Raw genomic sequence first — 17,477 nt, 5'->3', positions numbered from 1 at the left:
TCGAAATAAAATAAAAAGGCAATTTTAGAATGGGTCTACAGAATGAGTGAGTAAATTCTCTCTGACAGAGGAGGAAAGGATCTGTGGGTTTAGACTGATGAGAAGAATGAAGATAAATTAGTTAAGATAACTTAGTGAGATAAGTTAGGTAAGTAAACTAATGTGTACTCATGGGGGAATTCTACCCCATTTATGAGTTATACTTATGACAGAATAGAAGTATAAAAAGTTTAAGTAATAAGACAAAAGAAAAAATAGATAATGATTAGACAGATGCCATAATACATGTGTGTTAAAAAAATACAAATTTTACTAGGGCTCTACTTTCCGATACTCTAAATGGCTCGAATAGAGTGAAGACATGGAGTTGCTGCAAACGAGCTGCTAAATTACTAAAGTCAAGTAGGTTGAGGCATCAGGAAAACATCCTATTCTTGTTTTAACTGGCCTGGGAACTTAAACTTTTGAACTTTCCAGTCCTGCCTCAATGCCTGAATATACATCAAACCTCCAGATAACCCTCTGGTGATACCCTGAAGGACTAGGGGAAGAATGTTCACGTATTCAGACCACCTGACACTCATTATCCAGACCACCCGACATCCATTATTCCGACCATCAGTCATCTAGACGATCAGCAACTTGGACCAATCCAGAGGCTAAGAATGCAGGACTGAGTCTTGTCCAGAATGCACTTTTTACTATGAGAACCCTCAGCTTTTCTTTCATCTTTGGAATACTCCATTTATCGACTTGTTGTGTTTCCAGTTGCAAACCCTACGACCCTTGAATAAATCTTTATCATTTATTTCTAGCTCAACTATCCAGACTCTTTTTGAGTTTATTTGACAATGGGTTTAGGTGAGCACAGACAAAGAAAACTTAAAATGAAACAATAAATTTTCATTAGCTATATTCCTCTTCATCATTTGCCATTCTTGGGAAAAATTCAAAAGAGATGGAAAGGTGATGGCCATAATTCTTGGAACTGGGATAGAGGGTAACTTTATATTCAGACTAAAACACTGACAATCTATGCTGGGGAAAATCCTTGCCTCACTAACTCCATGCTCTCACCACCTCCATTCTCAACTGCAAGAGCAAGAAAGAAATTTGACGATATTATTCCCTGATTAACCCATCTCAAGGGAACCCTTAACTCTGATATGTGCATTCTGATATATGCAGAAGTCCCTTTTCTCTCTTATTCCAGGCCAGGAATAAAACGTAGGGGAGGTCTAAACCCAAACTACTTTTCCCTACCCCTGAAATTCAAGGTTTTGAAGTAAAACAGAAAACAGCACTACTAAAGTTTTAGACACACTATCTATCTGACCAGGAAGGATCAGACTAGCTAATTTTTTAACCAGAACTGACCAAAAGAGCAATATAGACCTGAATATGAATTCTACCTTCATATTTCCTAGATGGAAAGTCTAGGGCAAGTCAGCCTCTCTAAGCCTCAGTTTTCTCATGTCTAAAATGAAAATAAAAACTGCACTATTTCACATGTGATTAAACACGTAAAAACTTAGCATAGTGCCTAACGCATGGTAAGCACTCAGCAAATACTAGCTATCATTATTTCATAGAGCAAAATAGTGTTGGACAATCTATAAGACAATTTATATGTTACTGACTATGTGGTTTTAAGAGCTGAAAGCTATGAATTCAAGAGAATACAGTATGTAGACTAATGACATTGCTTTTAAATGTTTATTTTGTAACAATCTTAAATTTACAGAATATGTTTTAAAAATGGTAAGAACTTTAGTTTTTCCAACCATTTGAGCGTAAATGGCTTATTACACGGTGTCCCACCACCCTTGAATTCTTCAATACCTATTTTCTACAAAGGTATTGTCTTACAAATACAACCATTAAAGCAGGAAATTAACAATACATTATGCTCACTGCTCTTAGGGTGTCACTGTTCCTAGGCCCCTTTCACTGAACAGTAGTATAGGGCATGTGTGTATACAGTTGACCCTTAAAAATAGGTTTGAGGTGTGTGGGCCTACTTGTTGTACATGGATTTTTTTTTCTTTTCTTTTTTTTATTGTTATTTCCAACCTATTTATTTTGTTTATTTTTGATATTCATACAGTAATAAACAGCTTTTTGTTAATTTATTGGGGTGACAATTGTTAGTAAAATTACATAGATTTCAGGTGTACAATTCTGTATTACATCATCTATAAGTCCCATTGTGTGTTCACCACCCAGAGTCAGTTCTCCTTCCATCACCATATATTTGATCCCCCTTACTCTCATCTCCCACCCCCCACCCCCCTTACCCTCTGGTAACCTCTAAACTATTATCTGTGTCTATGAGTTTTTGTTTCTCATTTGTTTGTCTTGTTCTTTTGTTGTTTTTGGTTTATATACCACATATCAGTGAAATGATATGGTTCTCTGCTTTTTCTGTCTGACTTATTTCGCTTAGCATTATACTCTCAAGATCCATCCATGTTGTCACAAATGTTCCTATATCATCTTTTCTTACCGCCAAATAATATTCCATTGTGTATATATACCACAACTTCTTTATCCATTCATCTATCGAAGGACATTTTGGTTGTTTCAATTTCTTGGCCACCGTCAATAAAGCTGCAATGAACAATGGAGCACACGTCTTTATGTATACATGTTTTCAGATTTTTTGGGTAGGTACCCAGGAGAGGGATTGCTGGGTCATATGGTAATTCTATTGGTAATTTTTTGAGGAAACTTCACACTGCCTTCCATAATGGCTGCACCAGTCTGCATTCCCACCAACAGTGTATGAGGGTTCCTTTTTCTCCACAGCCTCTCCAACACTTGCTACTATTTGTCTTGTTGATGATAGCCATTCTGACTTGGGTGAGGTGATATCTCATTGTGGTTTTTATTTGCATTTCTCTGATGATTAGTGATGTTGAGCATTTTTTCATATGTCTATTTGCCATCTGCATGTCCTCTTTGGAGAAATGTCTCTTCAGGTCTTCTGCCCATTTTTCAATTGGGTTGTTTGTTTTTCTGTTGTTGAGTTTCATGAGTTCCTTGTATATTTTGGATATTAGCCCCTTATCGGAGGCACTGTTTGCAAAAATCTTCTCCCATTCAGTTGGTTGCCTCTTTATTTTGTCGATGGTTTCTTTTGCTGTGCAGAAGCTTTTAAGTTTCATATAGTCCCATTCGTTTATTTTAGCTTTTACCTCCACTGCCTTTGGAGTCAAATTCATAAAATGCTCTTTGAACCCAAGGTCCATAAGTTTAGTACGTACGTTTTCTTTTATGCAGTTTATTGTTTCAGGTCTTATGCTTAAGTCTTTGATCCATTTTGAATTAATTTTGGTACATTGTGACAGATAGCAGTCCACTTTCATTCTTTTGGGATTTTTTTTTCAATAAATGCCATAAATGTATTTTCTCCTTATGATTTTCTTAATACTTTCTCTAGCTTACTTTATTGTAATACTATAGTATATAATATATATAATATACAAAATGTGTTTTAAATGACTGTTTATGTTATTGGTAAGGCTTCCAGTCACCAGTAGGGCTATTAGTAGTTAAATTTTTAGGGAGTCTAAAGTTGTATGTAGATTTTGGACTGTGCAAGGGGTCGGCGTTCCTAACGTCCACATTGTTCAAGGGTCATGTATACACTCACAATTTACTTCTATATCTATCTATCATCTATCTATCTATCTATCTATCTATCTATCTGTCTGTCTGTCTATCTACCTACCTACCTACCTACCTACCTACCTAAAGAGGGTGCCAAAACATGTATACACATTTTAAGAAAGGTAAAAACTACTAAAATTGTAATATTCAATATATACCGATAACAAAAGATGAATACAAGTCACGTTTGACTTCTGCAATTACAAGAGGTGCTCAAAATGGTTCCCACTAGCGTCCAGACACTTCTGATTACGGCGAACTACTGCTCGAGGAACACTGACTTATATACAGTTTTTTGGCACCCACAGTATAATGAAAAGCAGGAGTTCACATGAGCATCTCGTTTCCGATCCAACGTTAGAGAGCATTCTCCACTTCCATATTTGTAACACTTCTCAGACAGTGAGAGGTGTGGCTCCCGTTAGAGTTAATATTTACATATTCGACCAGTCTCCCTGTGTGTAACCGACCTCCCGTGTGCTGCCTCCCCTTCTCCACAGGGACGCTCTCCTCACGCCTCCCTCTCTGGCCCAACACGCCAAGCCTCCTGCATGTGTATAACCACCTCACCTTGGTCAGGGCCCTAGTCCTCTGCTTGGCAGTCCTCCGCCTCATCGTGCTCAAGCTCTAACATCCCATACTGAGCTGACCCTCTCCCCACCCTCAGTCTCTGACATCTTGTATTAGGATGCTTCCACACATGGACTCCCTCACCGCCCCCTCCCCCAGCCTCAGTATACCCACACCAAGCTACCCTCCTACACAGGGATGCCTTTCTATATCCTACCCCACCCCCACCTCCAAGTAGATGCCCCCCTCATCCTTTTACCCTGTTCAGGTCTGCACACTCTTCACTGGGACCAGCCGACCCACCCCCATACCAGGCTACCCTCCTTCACAGATACTATACGGACCCTGCTTGGGCTCCGACACCTTGTACCAGTGTGCCATCCTATGCCAACTGATCTTCACAATTCCATCAACCCATAAGGGGACCCTCTTCACCCCTGCCTGACTCTGACATCCCTTTCCTCCAGGATGACATGGCTCCCCCTCCTATGTACCCCTCCCAGTGTGGATACTTACCCTTCTTTGGTCCCACCTGATGGTTTTAGCACTGAATTGTTCAGAAAGGGAAGGGGAAGAGGACGGGAAGAACAACTGATGACATTTTAAAGAAAGAGATACCAGTGAATAAACTGCATAAGGATCCATAATCAGAGCTAATTAAAAGGATAATCTATTTGTCAAAGTATCTGTTTTTCCACTTAAAGAAACAGTGTTCTATTTTTTTATGCTAATTCCTTCTAAATTTAAAAAGTCAACTGAAAATTGGTAAAGAAGGAAATCTTGCCTTTCTTTTCTAGCCAAACATGCATTTTATTTAAGTATTTTACATAAGCCTGTTGAAAATCTAATTCATTAAAAAACCCACTAATTTCATTTTAAGAGTTTAAGAAATATGGTGGTTTCAAACACTAGAATTAAAAATATCCAGAAAATACAAATTTGAGTTGTTTTCAGTATAATAATTGTACTGCTTCCAATACACTTATCCCCAGATATAACGCCATAAAAATTAGTCTTGACTGTTAGAGGAGTAACACCTTTTCCTTGCTTCTTGCTTCTATGAGAAAGGATGCTTTATAAACACAATCTCAGCCTCTCTTTAACCGTAGGGAAGTAAAGTGACTGATCTGACTGGGGATTTGGGGGAGAATAACTGAGTAGACAGAGCTCAGTTCTGCTCCTTTTCCCCCTTGGTAGTGAGCTGCTGAGAGAACATACCTGCAGGGCTCATACTATGCTCTGCTTCGCTAGTATGCCTAAGACTGGGTGGGTAAGTTGGCCCACGCCAGACCACCTCACTTTCCCACCAAGCTATTCCTCTAACCTGTCCTGTATCAGGAACAGAAGTGACATTTTGGCTCCCGTCTTTTTCCTTATTTTATTTTTCAAGTTGTTCAGAGTCCAATTAGAAAAGAAGGGCACCATCTGAGAGTACTTCAGCAATCCAATATCTTAATTAATATAGTGAAGTGGAGATTGCTCTTTTTCCCAATTTTGACTTAAAAGAGCTGCTTCAATTTGAGCTTCTTAAAAATTATTACAAACAAAAACCCCCTCAAACCTGAACCAACAGCAGATGTTCAAAGCAGACTTATCTGATCATGCTTATTAGCCATTAAAAAAAAAACTTCAAAGGCTCATAATTTCCTCCTTATAGAGGCTATAATTTATACCTCTAGTCCTATTTCCTACTCCCATCCTATATTCCAATAATATTAAATTGCTGAATATTTTCAGACTATATCATCATTTAAACTTTGATACCTTGGCTTATTCTAACCCCTTGCCTGTTCTCTCCAACCTACTCTCCTGCTGGATCATTTAATTAATTTAGGTATCAGCAAACTATGGCCTGTAGGCCAAATCCACCTATTTTTATAAATAACTTTTTTATTGGAATACAGCCATGCTCATTCATTTATATGATGCTTTTGTGCTACAACAGCAGAGTTGAGTAGTTGTAATAGAGACCATATGGCCTGCAAAGCCTAAAATATTTACTACCCAGCCCCTTACAAAAAAAGTTTGCCAACCCCTACTTTCACTGTTTTTTTGAAGCCCAGTAATTTCAGATCTCTGCCTTTCCATTATATTATACCAATTGTAATACTTAACATACCTGATAATTGTGAGCTTTTTAAAAGCAAAGTCTAAACCCTACTTCTAGTGTAGACAATTTTTTTTTTTTTTATCCAACCCACAGTTCCCACCTTGCCCAACACTTCTCACATTCTTAGGGGGAAGTATTTTGGAAGAAACTTCTGCCCTTTTCTCTACCCCTTATTCAGTCCTTCCAAAGGAAAGAATGACTAATACTGGCAACATATTGATAGTTGCTCCTAGTGAGATGGATTAATGTTTTAAAGGTCATTTTTCATGCATGGCCAAGCCTCCAGCTCACTCTGCCTAGATGGTCACACTACGAATAAGCAAGTAGCTTGGTAAACTCACTGGGGTAGAGCTTCCTCGTATTTTAAAAGAGGCCCACAGATCCAGCTGCTCTGCCTTCGATGGATTCAATTCAGGGGGATAGGGAGTAAAGATGTCCCGTGTCTAATTTTGGCCTCAGTTCCAAGTGAAGCTTTTCAATAATCTTACCATTTAAAAAGCTAATGTTTTTAAACCAAGCACATAGATACTGTGAACAGATTGGTTGCCAGAGGCAGGGGATGGTGGGCAGGAGAAATGCGTGAAAGGGGTCAGAAGATACAAATGTTCAGTTATAAAACAAATTAAGTCATGTGGATGTAACGTACAGCATGGTGACTATAGTTAATAATACTGTATTGCATATTTAAAAGTTGCTAAGAGAATAATTCTTTAAGTCCTCATCAGAAGGAAAAAAGTCAACTATCACATACTAGGACTCAAAATATTTGATGACTGACAACAATAAATTGCAAAAAATCATTCCTTTAAAATGTGCAACACACTAATGCCACACATACCATATCTTAGTGATGAACTTAATTAGGAAATATTCTTTGAAGGAAAAAAGAGATAAATTTAGAATTCACATTCAGTGATTCAAACCAAGCCCATCCAATTTATCTGACTCAATATTTTGTTGCTATCAAATCTCAGCTTAATTAAATAGCATATAAAATAATCATGAGTATTATTGATTTGAAAATGTATTCCCCATCTTACTTAGTATTGTAAATGGTACCTGCCACCTAAAACAACAAACATCCCTAGCCCCACATCCTTTCAATTACTGCTCCATTCATTCTTCCTCAAAATGTAGCTTCTCAAATGAGTAGTCTACTATAAATGTTATCTCCACTTATACACACCTTACTTTCTAACCTATTACGATATGGTTTCCATTCCTACTCCTCTGCTGAAATTTATCTAGTCAGTCACCTAGAACCTCCATGTTTCCAAAAACAATGTACACTTCCCTGTTTCATGATACCTGACATCTCATTAACATAAAACAGTCCCACTTTATTGTAAGACTCTTGTCTCTTAGATTTGGTGATACTGCTCTCTTCTGGTTCTACTTAGCCAATGGCCTTATTTTTCAGTATAAAAGTTCGGTGGCCTTATACTTGAAGACTGCTCTTCCTCTACCCAAAGAATGTTAAGATTCCTTAAGGCATGATACAGAGTATACTCCTCTCATTATACTAATTCTTACTCCGAGGTGATCTCATCCACTTCCATGGATTTAAACATCATCTTTATGCTGATAATTCCCTAATTTATATCATCAGCCCAGAAACCAGTACTATATAAGTACTGTAGCACCTTTCATAAAAACAAAAAAAAAAATAGGGAACATTTGAGGACAGATATTGATCTGGATTCACAGATTTCCATGTGTGAAAAGTGAAACGACTAGTGCCTAAGATTACAATAATGGAAGCTAAGAAACTGTTCTTTCAGTTCTTTATCCTTCCTACCATTTGTGAAGACTTAGTCCCTTGTCCCTAAATGGTTTACTATTTAAATATGAAGACTACTTGACAAAGTTACTTACACATACCCCCCAGAAAAGAATCGCCCAATTTGAATTAATGGAGAAAAGTCTCAAACTTGATTTTCTTTTTTTTTTTTTTAAACTTTTATTTATTTTAAGTGTGGTTTTCCAGGACCCATCAGCTCCAAGTCAAGCAGCTGTTTCAACCTAGTTGTGGAGGGTGCAGTTCACACTGGCCCATGTGGGGATCGAACCGGCAACCCTGGTGTGACGAGCATTGTGCTCTAACCACCTGAACTAACTGGCCACCCCTCAAACTTGATTTTCAATAAATACTTAAGACTCTAAGTTGCTAGTGAATTATAAAAATGGCGGAGGATGTAGGATAGAAGATACGACTAAAAAGATACTCAAGAATTTCAGGCAACGTATACAAGAGAAGTAAAAGCAGATGAAAGTCGGCTTCCAAAGAAGAAACCAGACAAACAAATAGGGAAGCAACAGTCTGGTAGACTCTGATCAACTAACTGAATATGGTTAGGAGCTTTTACTTGATGAGAAAGAACAAATGGGAGATACTACTGTTTTGTAAACTACAAAATCAAGGCTGCCATCTCAAACAATGATATAATGTCGGTTGTAAGTTAGACTGAAAGATGGTAAAACCAGCAATGCAGATACTGATATAAATCAGAATCTTATCTAAATCTGCCCAAGTGCTTCCTCTATCAGAAAAACTGAATCCATGAGGTATTTTAACGAAAGTAATAATAACCTGGCAATACATTAGGATAAAGGAAAAAAAAGAAGCAAATGTAAGTAAGCAGGATAGTGTTGCTGCCAATTACAGAAAACTCGATGAAAGAAAAGGAGAGGAGATACAGAAAAGTGATTCCTCATTGTAAGTTTTATTTTCTAGAAAACACAAAAATTCTCAAAACAAAATTTTTATTTAGCTTTAATTAAGAAGCAAACGCCATTCTTCAAATACAAATGTAGGATTACTTTGTTATCTTAATTAGTTTCCTAGTGGGTGCAGTAGGTCGGTCAGGGCCTATTCACATTCTCTTATGTACATTCTGTGGTGAAAAAACTTTGAAAGAATTACTTGAAAGAATTACTTAATGACAGATTCAGCCCTAAGTATGGATTCAAATAAAGTTAAATGGGTGTCCAGAATGTTGAACTTATGAACTTGGTGCTCTAACCAACTGTTATCTATCACCCATGAATGTTGGCCATATGTATACCAAAAAGAATGAGTATTATCCAAAAAAAAAAAAATTAAAAAGACAGGAATGCCACACAAAAAAATGTAGGATATTATAATTGAAAGACTGGATTTACTAATAAGAAAGAAAAAAATGTATATCCAAAGATCTACATGCCTATGTTGTTCCTTCCAGGATGGAACAGTAGTAGAACCAGGGTTGACAGTCAGGTATGTCAGGGGAACACGTAGGACACAACAGCAACTTGTAAAGGGACACAGCCAAGCAGGGAGTGGTGCACACATGTAGCCACCACGGACATGAATAGACAGCACCAAGCAGAAAGGAAACTACACTATGCTCAGATCAGCCTGTAGCCTGAAAATCTGCAACACCAAACACCTGCAAAACCAAAATTCACACACTGCTATGTCCTAAGGGTGGCAGAATACACTTCCAAGTATAAAATAATCCAGGAGTACACAGAATTTCTAATTTTACAAGCAAAATTGAGTACTATACCTATTTCACAGAGAAATGTGGACATGTCTTAACCACCCAACTACTCATGATCACAGATTCCACTTGTCTAATGTATCTTCTTAGGTAGTGCCATAATTTGCATGTGTTTAAGTGGATAGAAAAAATTGCTAGCGCTTGAAAAAATAGTTGTACAGATGAGGTTTCTGGGTAGTTGACCCACCCATACCAGTCTTGATCAAATCCAGATTTCTAAGTTAATTTACTCTTCTGAGATGTACATGGCAATAGTGAAAAGTTAGTGGAAAGTCGAAAGAGTAGGAGGCAAGAAGCAGCCAGAAAGAAGTGTCAAGTTGATGACCTAGAATTTTATTTATCTGGGCAATCCCATCTTAAAGTGTTATATAGCTCTATGAGGTGCTCCCGTAACTTCTTCAGAGGTTAAAAACAAAGAGAATATCCTCTGACATTGATGCTGCTGATTATAAATGGGGCAGATGGTTTGGAAGAAAGTCCACTCTGTAAACACTGTCGAATGCAGCGTTCTAAGAGAGTGATGTGGCAGGATGAGTAAAACAGAGAGCAGTTATCAACAAAGTAGTTTCAAGATGATTTAGTATGATAGATTTTTAAAGTGAATTTAAACCAATTTCTTGTACTCAGTTACTACAAAGGCAAAAGATTCCGTAGAACGTAGAAGAGCACCAAATGTCTTTTGATTTCCACAAACACAAAAAGCCAGGATTTGGGTAAATGATGTACTGTGATTCTAAAATTCTATGACTCTGGCTCTAGAATACCCTAGAATACAGATCATTTAAGCCCTTACTATCATAAGGGCTCACACACCTCATAATCTTCTTATTGCTCATCAGCATACCCACCAGAAAGAATCTATTGGCAAAACTGTAAAGCTCGAAGCTGCTAAGAACCTGTGTAAATCAATAATAATAGCAGCTAATATTTATGAGAAGCTTTCTATGTGGCAGACACATAGGTGTGATCAAAAAATATGGTGAATGTTTAAATAAAAAAAAGTATTACAGCAAAAGACACATTGCCATTACCCCCCCTCAAAATACTCCCCCTCGCTTCAAACACACTTATTCCATTGTTCTTGCCACTTTCTGAAGCAGTTCTAGAAGTCCTCTTTCTTGAGTGTCTTTAGTTGTGCTGTCGTGGCTGCCTTGATGTCCTGAATTGATTCAAAACGTTTCCCTTTCATCGTCATTTTGACTTTGAGGAAGAGCCAGAAGTCACATGGTGCCGGATCCGGTAAATAGGTGGATGAGGACACACTGCAATGTTTTTATTTGACAGAAACTGCCATACCAGAAGTGATATGTGACAAGACATGGAACACTGTCACAATGGAGAATAAAACCGTTGTCCATTTCTCAGGCTGTTTTCTACGCCCATCATTTCTTAAACGCTTGTAATGACACTCAGGAAAGAGGACTTCCAGAACTGATTCAGAAAGTGGCAAGAATGATGGGATAAGTGTGCTCAAAGCGAGGGGGAGTATTTTGAGGGGGAATAAATGGCAATGTATCTTTTAGTGTAATGATTTTTTTTTAAATTTAAGCACTCACTATATTTTTTGATCACACCATGTATTAACATACATCAACACAATTAATTCCCAAACAACCTCACTATCTCCAATATACAGATAAGAAACTGAAGTACAGACAGATTAAGTAACTTATCCATACTTTAAGTGGTAATTCAAGGATGCAAACACAGGTAGTATAGTTCCAAAGCCTGTATTTTTCTGCGCTGCATTATATTATTCAAATAAAAGATTTGGCGAAAGATAAATTAAACTATAGGTTTGATTATTAGCAACAAATTTGAAATAAGCGGCACTATGGTAATTAAGAGTTGGCTGAAGCCACTGCACTACAGAACTATGCTGTCCAGTGCAGTAGCCACTTGCAACATGTGGCTACTAAGCACCTGAAATGTGGCTTTTCCAATCAGGTATGTGTAAAACACCTGATTTCAAGGACTCACTATTAAAAAAAGAATGTAAACTAATTCAGTAATAATTTTATATGGATTAATGCTAAAATATTTGAATATATTGGGCTAAATAAAATGTGCTTTTTAAATGTGGTTACTAGCAAATTTAAAATTATGTATTGGGCTCCCTTTATATTTCTACTGGACAACACTAATATGTAGGAAAGACTCTGGAGTTTATGGAATGATTCTAGTCAAATCTTCACCATTTTATTTTGCTGTTGCAACCTTAGGCAAGCAAGTCATCTATACTGATTATCAGCTTCTGTATCAGAAATATAAGATTTAAAAGTCCTAAAACCTAGTCTTCAGATTTTGGTATCTAAATGTATTTTCCACTAAAAATAAGAAGGATCCCTTGGAGAAATGGCTGGTGTCAGGACTGGGACAGATAAAATAAAAGATGAACCTAGAGTACATTGTTCTGGCAGAAAGGAAGTGCTCAAAAAAATCAGTGCATTGGGAAGGGTGGAGGAGAGATATGATTTGTCAAAAAACATTGGAACCAGCTTGATGAGGCTCCAGTTAGCCAAACCTGGAACAATTCAGGAATAAAAACAATGATGGTAATGGATTTAACCATTGAATATATAAGAATCCATGAGTTCATACTGATAAAAATAACTGAATAAATAAATAATGAAGGAGGTGGGAAAGACTGCTTTATGACCGAATATCAACGACTACTAATTACAGAAGGAATGATGAAACTAGAAAATCATGAATAGATGTTAAAACTTGTGGGTGAAATTTTGATAAGATTATGTAAATATGCTGTTCCTCAGAGTATTTTCCCCAAAATTACACATTAATTATAAAAGGAGAAACAGTAACTTTCAGGGAGAAATATGGAGGATATGGCTTCAACCAAATTTTCAAAGCTAACATGACCATTCATATTCTAAGAAGGACAGAACATCTCTTCAGAGATATTACTGGCAAAAATGCATAAACAATCTAATTATGAGAAAACAGACAAATTCAAATTGGGAGACATTCTACAAAATAACTCTCCTGTACTTTTCAAAAATGTCAAGGTCAAGAAATACAAGAATAGCTGAGGAAGTGTTCCAGAGAGTAAAGAGATATGAAGACCAAATGCAATGCATAATCCCCAAATGGGGGGGTGGGGGTTGGGGGTGGGAGTTAAAGATAAAATAGGTAAATACGTAAAATTTGAATATGATTTATGATTTAGATAATAGTATTATGTCAATGTTAAGTCTCCTGGTTTTAATAACTACTCTGTGGTTAGGTAAAACAATGTCTTTGATTTTAGGACATATACACTGAAGAATTTAGGGGTAAAGAAGTATGATTATCTCCAAGTTACCTTCAAATGGTTCAGAAAAACATAGCTAGATAGATTGATACATAGATATTGATGTATATAAGACAAGAACAATAAAGCACATACAGCAAAATGATACAACTGGTGAATGTGGGTAGGGGTAAATAGGAGTTCCTTGAACTATTCTCCCAACTTTTCTTGTAAGTTTGAAATTTTATCAAAATTAAAAGTTAATAAACAATAAACTTGGTCTATCTCCTAGATCAAATATCCTAATAAACCATACAAGTTCTGATAATATTTAAAAAAAATACACAAATGCATTTATTTTCTCTTGGAGTTTACTAATTATATTATATATTCCATAAGATCCAGGACTGTATCTGTTATACCTCAATATTATACTGAGCACCAGGATACAATTTACTATATGAAATAAGCACTAAGACATTTGTTAGAGGAGCATACTCAAAATTTTAGTACAGTATTTGATGTTTACAGAAAAATAATGAAATTATAAAAAGCACCACGTTGTAAATAGAGCTATTAATTGGGTCATAGAGCTTATAGGACAACTGTCAATGAATTGAAAAAAAGGAATAAATCAGAGTAGTCGTAAATCTAACCTAAAAAGATGAGATCCACAAATAAAAGTAAACGTCATTTTCCTTACCAAGAGTTAAACACCTTAGCTAACTACAAGCAGTCATACAACTAAAATGAACTTTTTCCCCATGAAATTAGAATATTACATATGAGTTATAAAAAAATGAATCAGATTACTTTAAAGACTTACGCTAAGAACTCAGATTTAAAGTTCACTACTGACTCTATACTAAAATGCTGTATAACCCTGAGACACTGCTTACAATTTCTATATCTCATTTAAAAATTACACTTTTGGATCATTTTCTTCCCCAAAGGCAGAAAGGATAATATTTTATAAAAGTGATTTCAAGCTATAAGAGCACTGACTATTCAATACAGAAATGTATATATACACATATATATATTCACACACACATGCAAAGGAAAGAGAATATGGCTGTTTTTGTAAATACGTTTACAAAGGAAAGTATTGAATAGCAAAAGGTAACTTAAGAAAGTACACAAACTATATTTAATCCCAATTCACACTATGAGTAGGTGCTTCACATATAGGATACTGAAAAAACCCAATCAACAAGTGTATATCCTGTTTAAAAGTTGTATTGTTTGTTTATTTAAAAATAACAATGGCAAAAACAAACTATGAAATGGGTCTTATTAGGTCAACTGATTAGGACTGGGACTGTGGGAAATCATTCTAACTGTATTGGTTCTAAATATAGTTAGAGCAAATACAGGAAAAAAATTTCCATTCAAATACAGTGCAATAATATATAACATTAAAAATGTAATATAGAGATTGCATATTAGACATACAGCATTAATTCTATTTTCAATGTCTCCCAATCCTACTTCAGATGTAAGTAGGTAAGGCAAAAAGATACCTTTTCCATCAAATCCAATTAACTTTGTTTAATAACAATTTGACTATGTTTCAAAACCACATATATTTTTGAGATACAGGGCCGTGCTTAATGGATCTACATATGCAAGAAGATAAGGGGAACCCAAAGTATTAAAAAAAAACAACACATAAAAATTGACCAAAGACATCGTGAAAATCACTGTGCGCCTCGGGAAAACTTAACACAATGATATCGCGAGCCAGTGTTACAATGCTGTTGTCCTGCCTGATTCGAACTCAACGAACTCAACAATTTCTAAGCAGGTTGTCAGTGGAAGAGATCTTTATATAAGCAATTATAAAAACGGGTCCATTTTGTATTCAGGAAGCACTAATAACACTTCGCTTAAATTTTTTATGTAAGGAACGCCATGCGGTTTTTCTACACTTTTTTTAAAAGAATTAAAATCATTTACGAATATTTGACTAAAGCTATTTCCCATGTTTCCTTAGATAAGACCAAAACATATTTTATAAGAGTAAAACAGTAAATTGTTTAAACATAACTTAAATGCCCCTAATCGGAGCAACCTTCCTTCTCGTACGTTTTCCTGTATCCATCGTATTCTGCAGTGCACATTTCTGAGTTGAAGTTTTACTAGTTTATCCTACTACGATCTCCTTTTCACTAGTGAAAAACAAGAAGGATCCTCAGGCACTTACCCAACAAATCTGAGGGAGGTGGGGGAAAGGGGGCGCGAGGTGGCGCCAAGAACAGATGGAAACAAGGTAAGAGAGTTGTTTTCTTAAGGCACTAAGGTTAGTGCCTCAACTCCATAACGCCAAGATTTACTCGCCAGTCGATCAAGCTGCTGCCACTATCCACTCCTTAGACAATGCAACCTTCCTTTCCACCTCTTCCCTTACTCTCCTGCCCAGAACCCCCTTCCAATACAAACACGCACGACACACCCCATCCCATGACCCGCGCGCGTTGTCCCCTCTGTGCCCACTAAACCAACCTGCTGGGTAACAGCTCCACGCATCCGTTCCACTCAGACAAAAAAGCGGCGGCGGCAAGGTGAAGAAGTCACGCCACCTCCCGCCACCCCAAGCAACCCGCAGAATGACAGCCCCGAGCTCAGAAGTTTGAAGCAAAAACGATTCCGACCGCACCAACCGGGAAGACGGAATTGCAGGAGAAAGGGTCTGGGAGGTGGGGAGGGCGATGTGCAGAGACCGGTCCATCACATGACAGTAAAAGAGGACCAGAGTCGTCGGGGCATCCGCGAGAAGGGGGGAAAGGGTGCCATCGCCATGGCAACAGCCCCCCCACCCCTCTGTCCAGACTTCCAAAGAGGGAGGAAGAACTTCAAATCCCAACCGTCAGTGCTCGAGCGGCTCCTTCTTAAAGGGGTACACACAGCGCCGCCGCCGCCAAGCGCGAGAGGGCAGAGTTGGGCGCCCCCGCCCCTCGGGCGACGCCCCCGCCGCCCTTAGCCCCCCACCAGTCCACCCGTGGCCCCAGCTCCGCGAGCGCCCGAGGGGTCGCCCGGGTCCCTGTCCCCGGGAACTCGGCTCCGTCGGCCTGCCCGGCCCCCGGCGACGAGAAGGGGGTGTGTGTGCGCCCGGCGGGGGCGCGGACCAGCCCGCCTTACTCCCGCCGGCCCTGCCCGCCGGCTCCCCTCCGCCCGGGCGCCGACCAGCTGGGCCGCTTCCTTCCTCCTGACAGGGTGGACGGCGGGCGGCAAGGGGTGCCGAGGAGTTTCAGGGACAGCGCGAACGAGCGGTTTCCTTGGGGGCTCGGTGAGCGGGTCCGAACTAACAGTTTCTGGGGAGCCCAACAGCTGAGAAGGAGAAGGGGAAGCAGCGCGGACCGCGCCGGGCGAGGAGTCCCCAGACAAAAGGCGAGCGCCGGGGCCGCCGCGCCGCCGCCGCTCCCATCTCGCTCCCCCATTGAACTGACCCGAACGGGAGATTCAACTAAACCCCTCAGCTACAAACTCCTCGGGCTGCGGCAGCCGTCGCCGCGCGGAACCGGGGCCCCGGCCCGTGTCTCTCTTACCTACACAGTGCATGAGGCGGTGGCGCCAAGAGTCGAGTTCCCGCCGGAATCCTCTCCTCTCCGCCGCGCACCGAGGGCTCCGGCACTGAGCGGCGGCGGCGGCAGCGGCAGCAGCGGCGGCGGCAGCGGCCATTCTCTCTCTTCCCTTGTCCATCTGCGTCCCGCGTCACGCGCCCTCATTTACATACGAGCGGCGCAGGCACGAGGCAGGGGCGCGAGCCCTCGGCGCGAGCCCCGGAGCGCGCGCCCCCCGGAGGGGGGTTGATTGACACGTGTCACTACCTTCCCTCTGCCCTTCCCTCCCCCTCCCACCGCTCCCTCAGGGAGAGGCGGGGAGGGAGCGAGAGAAGAAGGAAGCAACCTGCCGCTTCCGCTGACCCCGCCTCCCCATCCACTCCCCACTCCCTCCTCCCCCCGGAGTTTACTCGAGCGAGCCATACTGCTCCCGCCGCCCGCGAAAACCCTGAGCGGGAGCTACAGGCTCGAAGCCCGGCCAGGAACCGGCGGGCTACGGAGCGGACTATCAACTCCACCCTTCTGCCTTCGCGATGCAATTCGAACCGCACCGAGACTTCACTTCCCAGGCTCCAATGCGCCGTAGCCCCAGAACGGAGCTTGCTGCCGCGGCGCCATGCATGCCGGTCCTTGTAGTCCAGCCGGGATGGGCACCCTTCAGTATACCTCCCACACTTGGGCATGCAGACCCGCTTTGGACGGGTATGCGCTGCACTCCTTGTGGACTTGGCCTCCAAAGCCCTGCGCACAGGACTGTGCGCTGCCCGCGT

General features: G+C 39.9%; 1 protein-coding gene across 12 annotated transcripts in view; it reads right to left on the bottom strand.

Annotated features, from left to right (window-relative positions):
• The window catches only part of LCORL (ligand dependent nuclear receptor corepressor like), a 121,124-nt gene extending 103,912 nt beyond the window's left edge, over nt 1–17,212 (bottom strand). For 2 of the 12 annotated variants that reach the window (XM_033105892.1, XM_033105896.1), the window contains exon 1: nt 16,693–17,137. Coding sequence is in view for 7 of the 12 variants with exons in the window: in XM_033105896.1 (XP_032961787.1) it covers nt 16,693–16,846 (154 nt within the window). In the remaining 5 variants the exon portion in view is untranslated. Of the gene's footprint in view, nt 1–15,649; nt 15,863–16,692 lie in introns of those variants that run through there. The other 10 variants (XM_033105890.1, XM_033105891.1, XM_033105885.1 and 7 more) reach the window with 8 other exon arrangements.
• Nucleotides 17,213–17,477: the final 265 nt, after the last annotated feature.

This window comes from Rhinolophus ferrumequinum, chromosome 5, assembly GCF_004115265.2.
Source record: "Rhinolophus ferrumequinum isolate MPI-CBG mRhiFer1 chromosome 5, mRhiFer1_v1.p, whole genome shotgun sequence".
Classification (NCBI taxonomy): domain Eukaryota; kingdom Metazoa; phylum Chordata; class Mammalia; order Chiroptera; family Rhinolophidae; genus Rhinolophus; species Rhinolophus ferrumequinum.
Note: the sequence above shows the minus strand (reverse complement) of the source record. Positions and strands in the feature narration are given on the sequence as shown.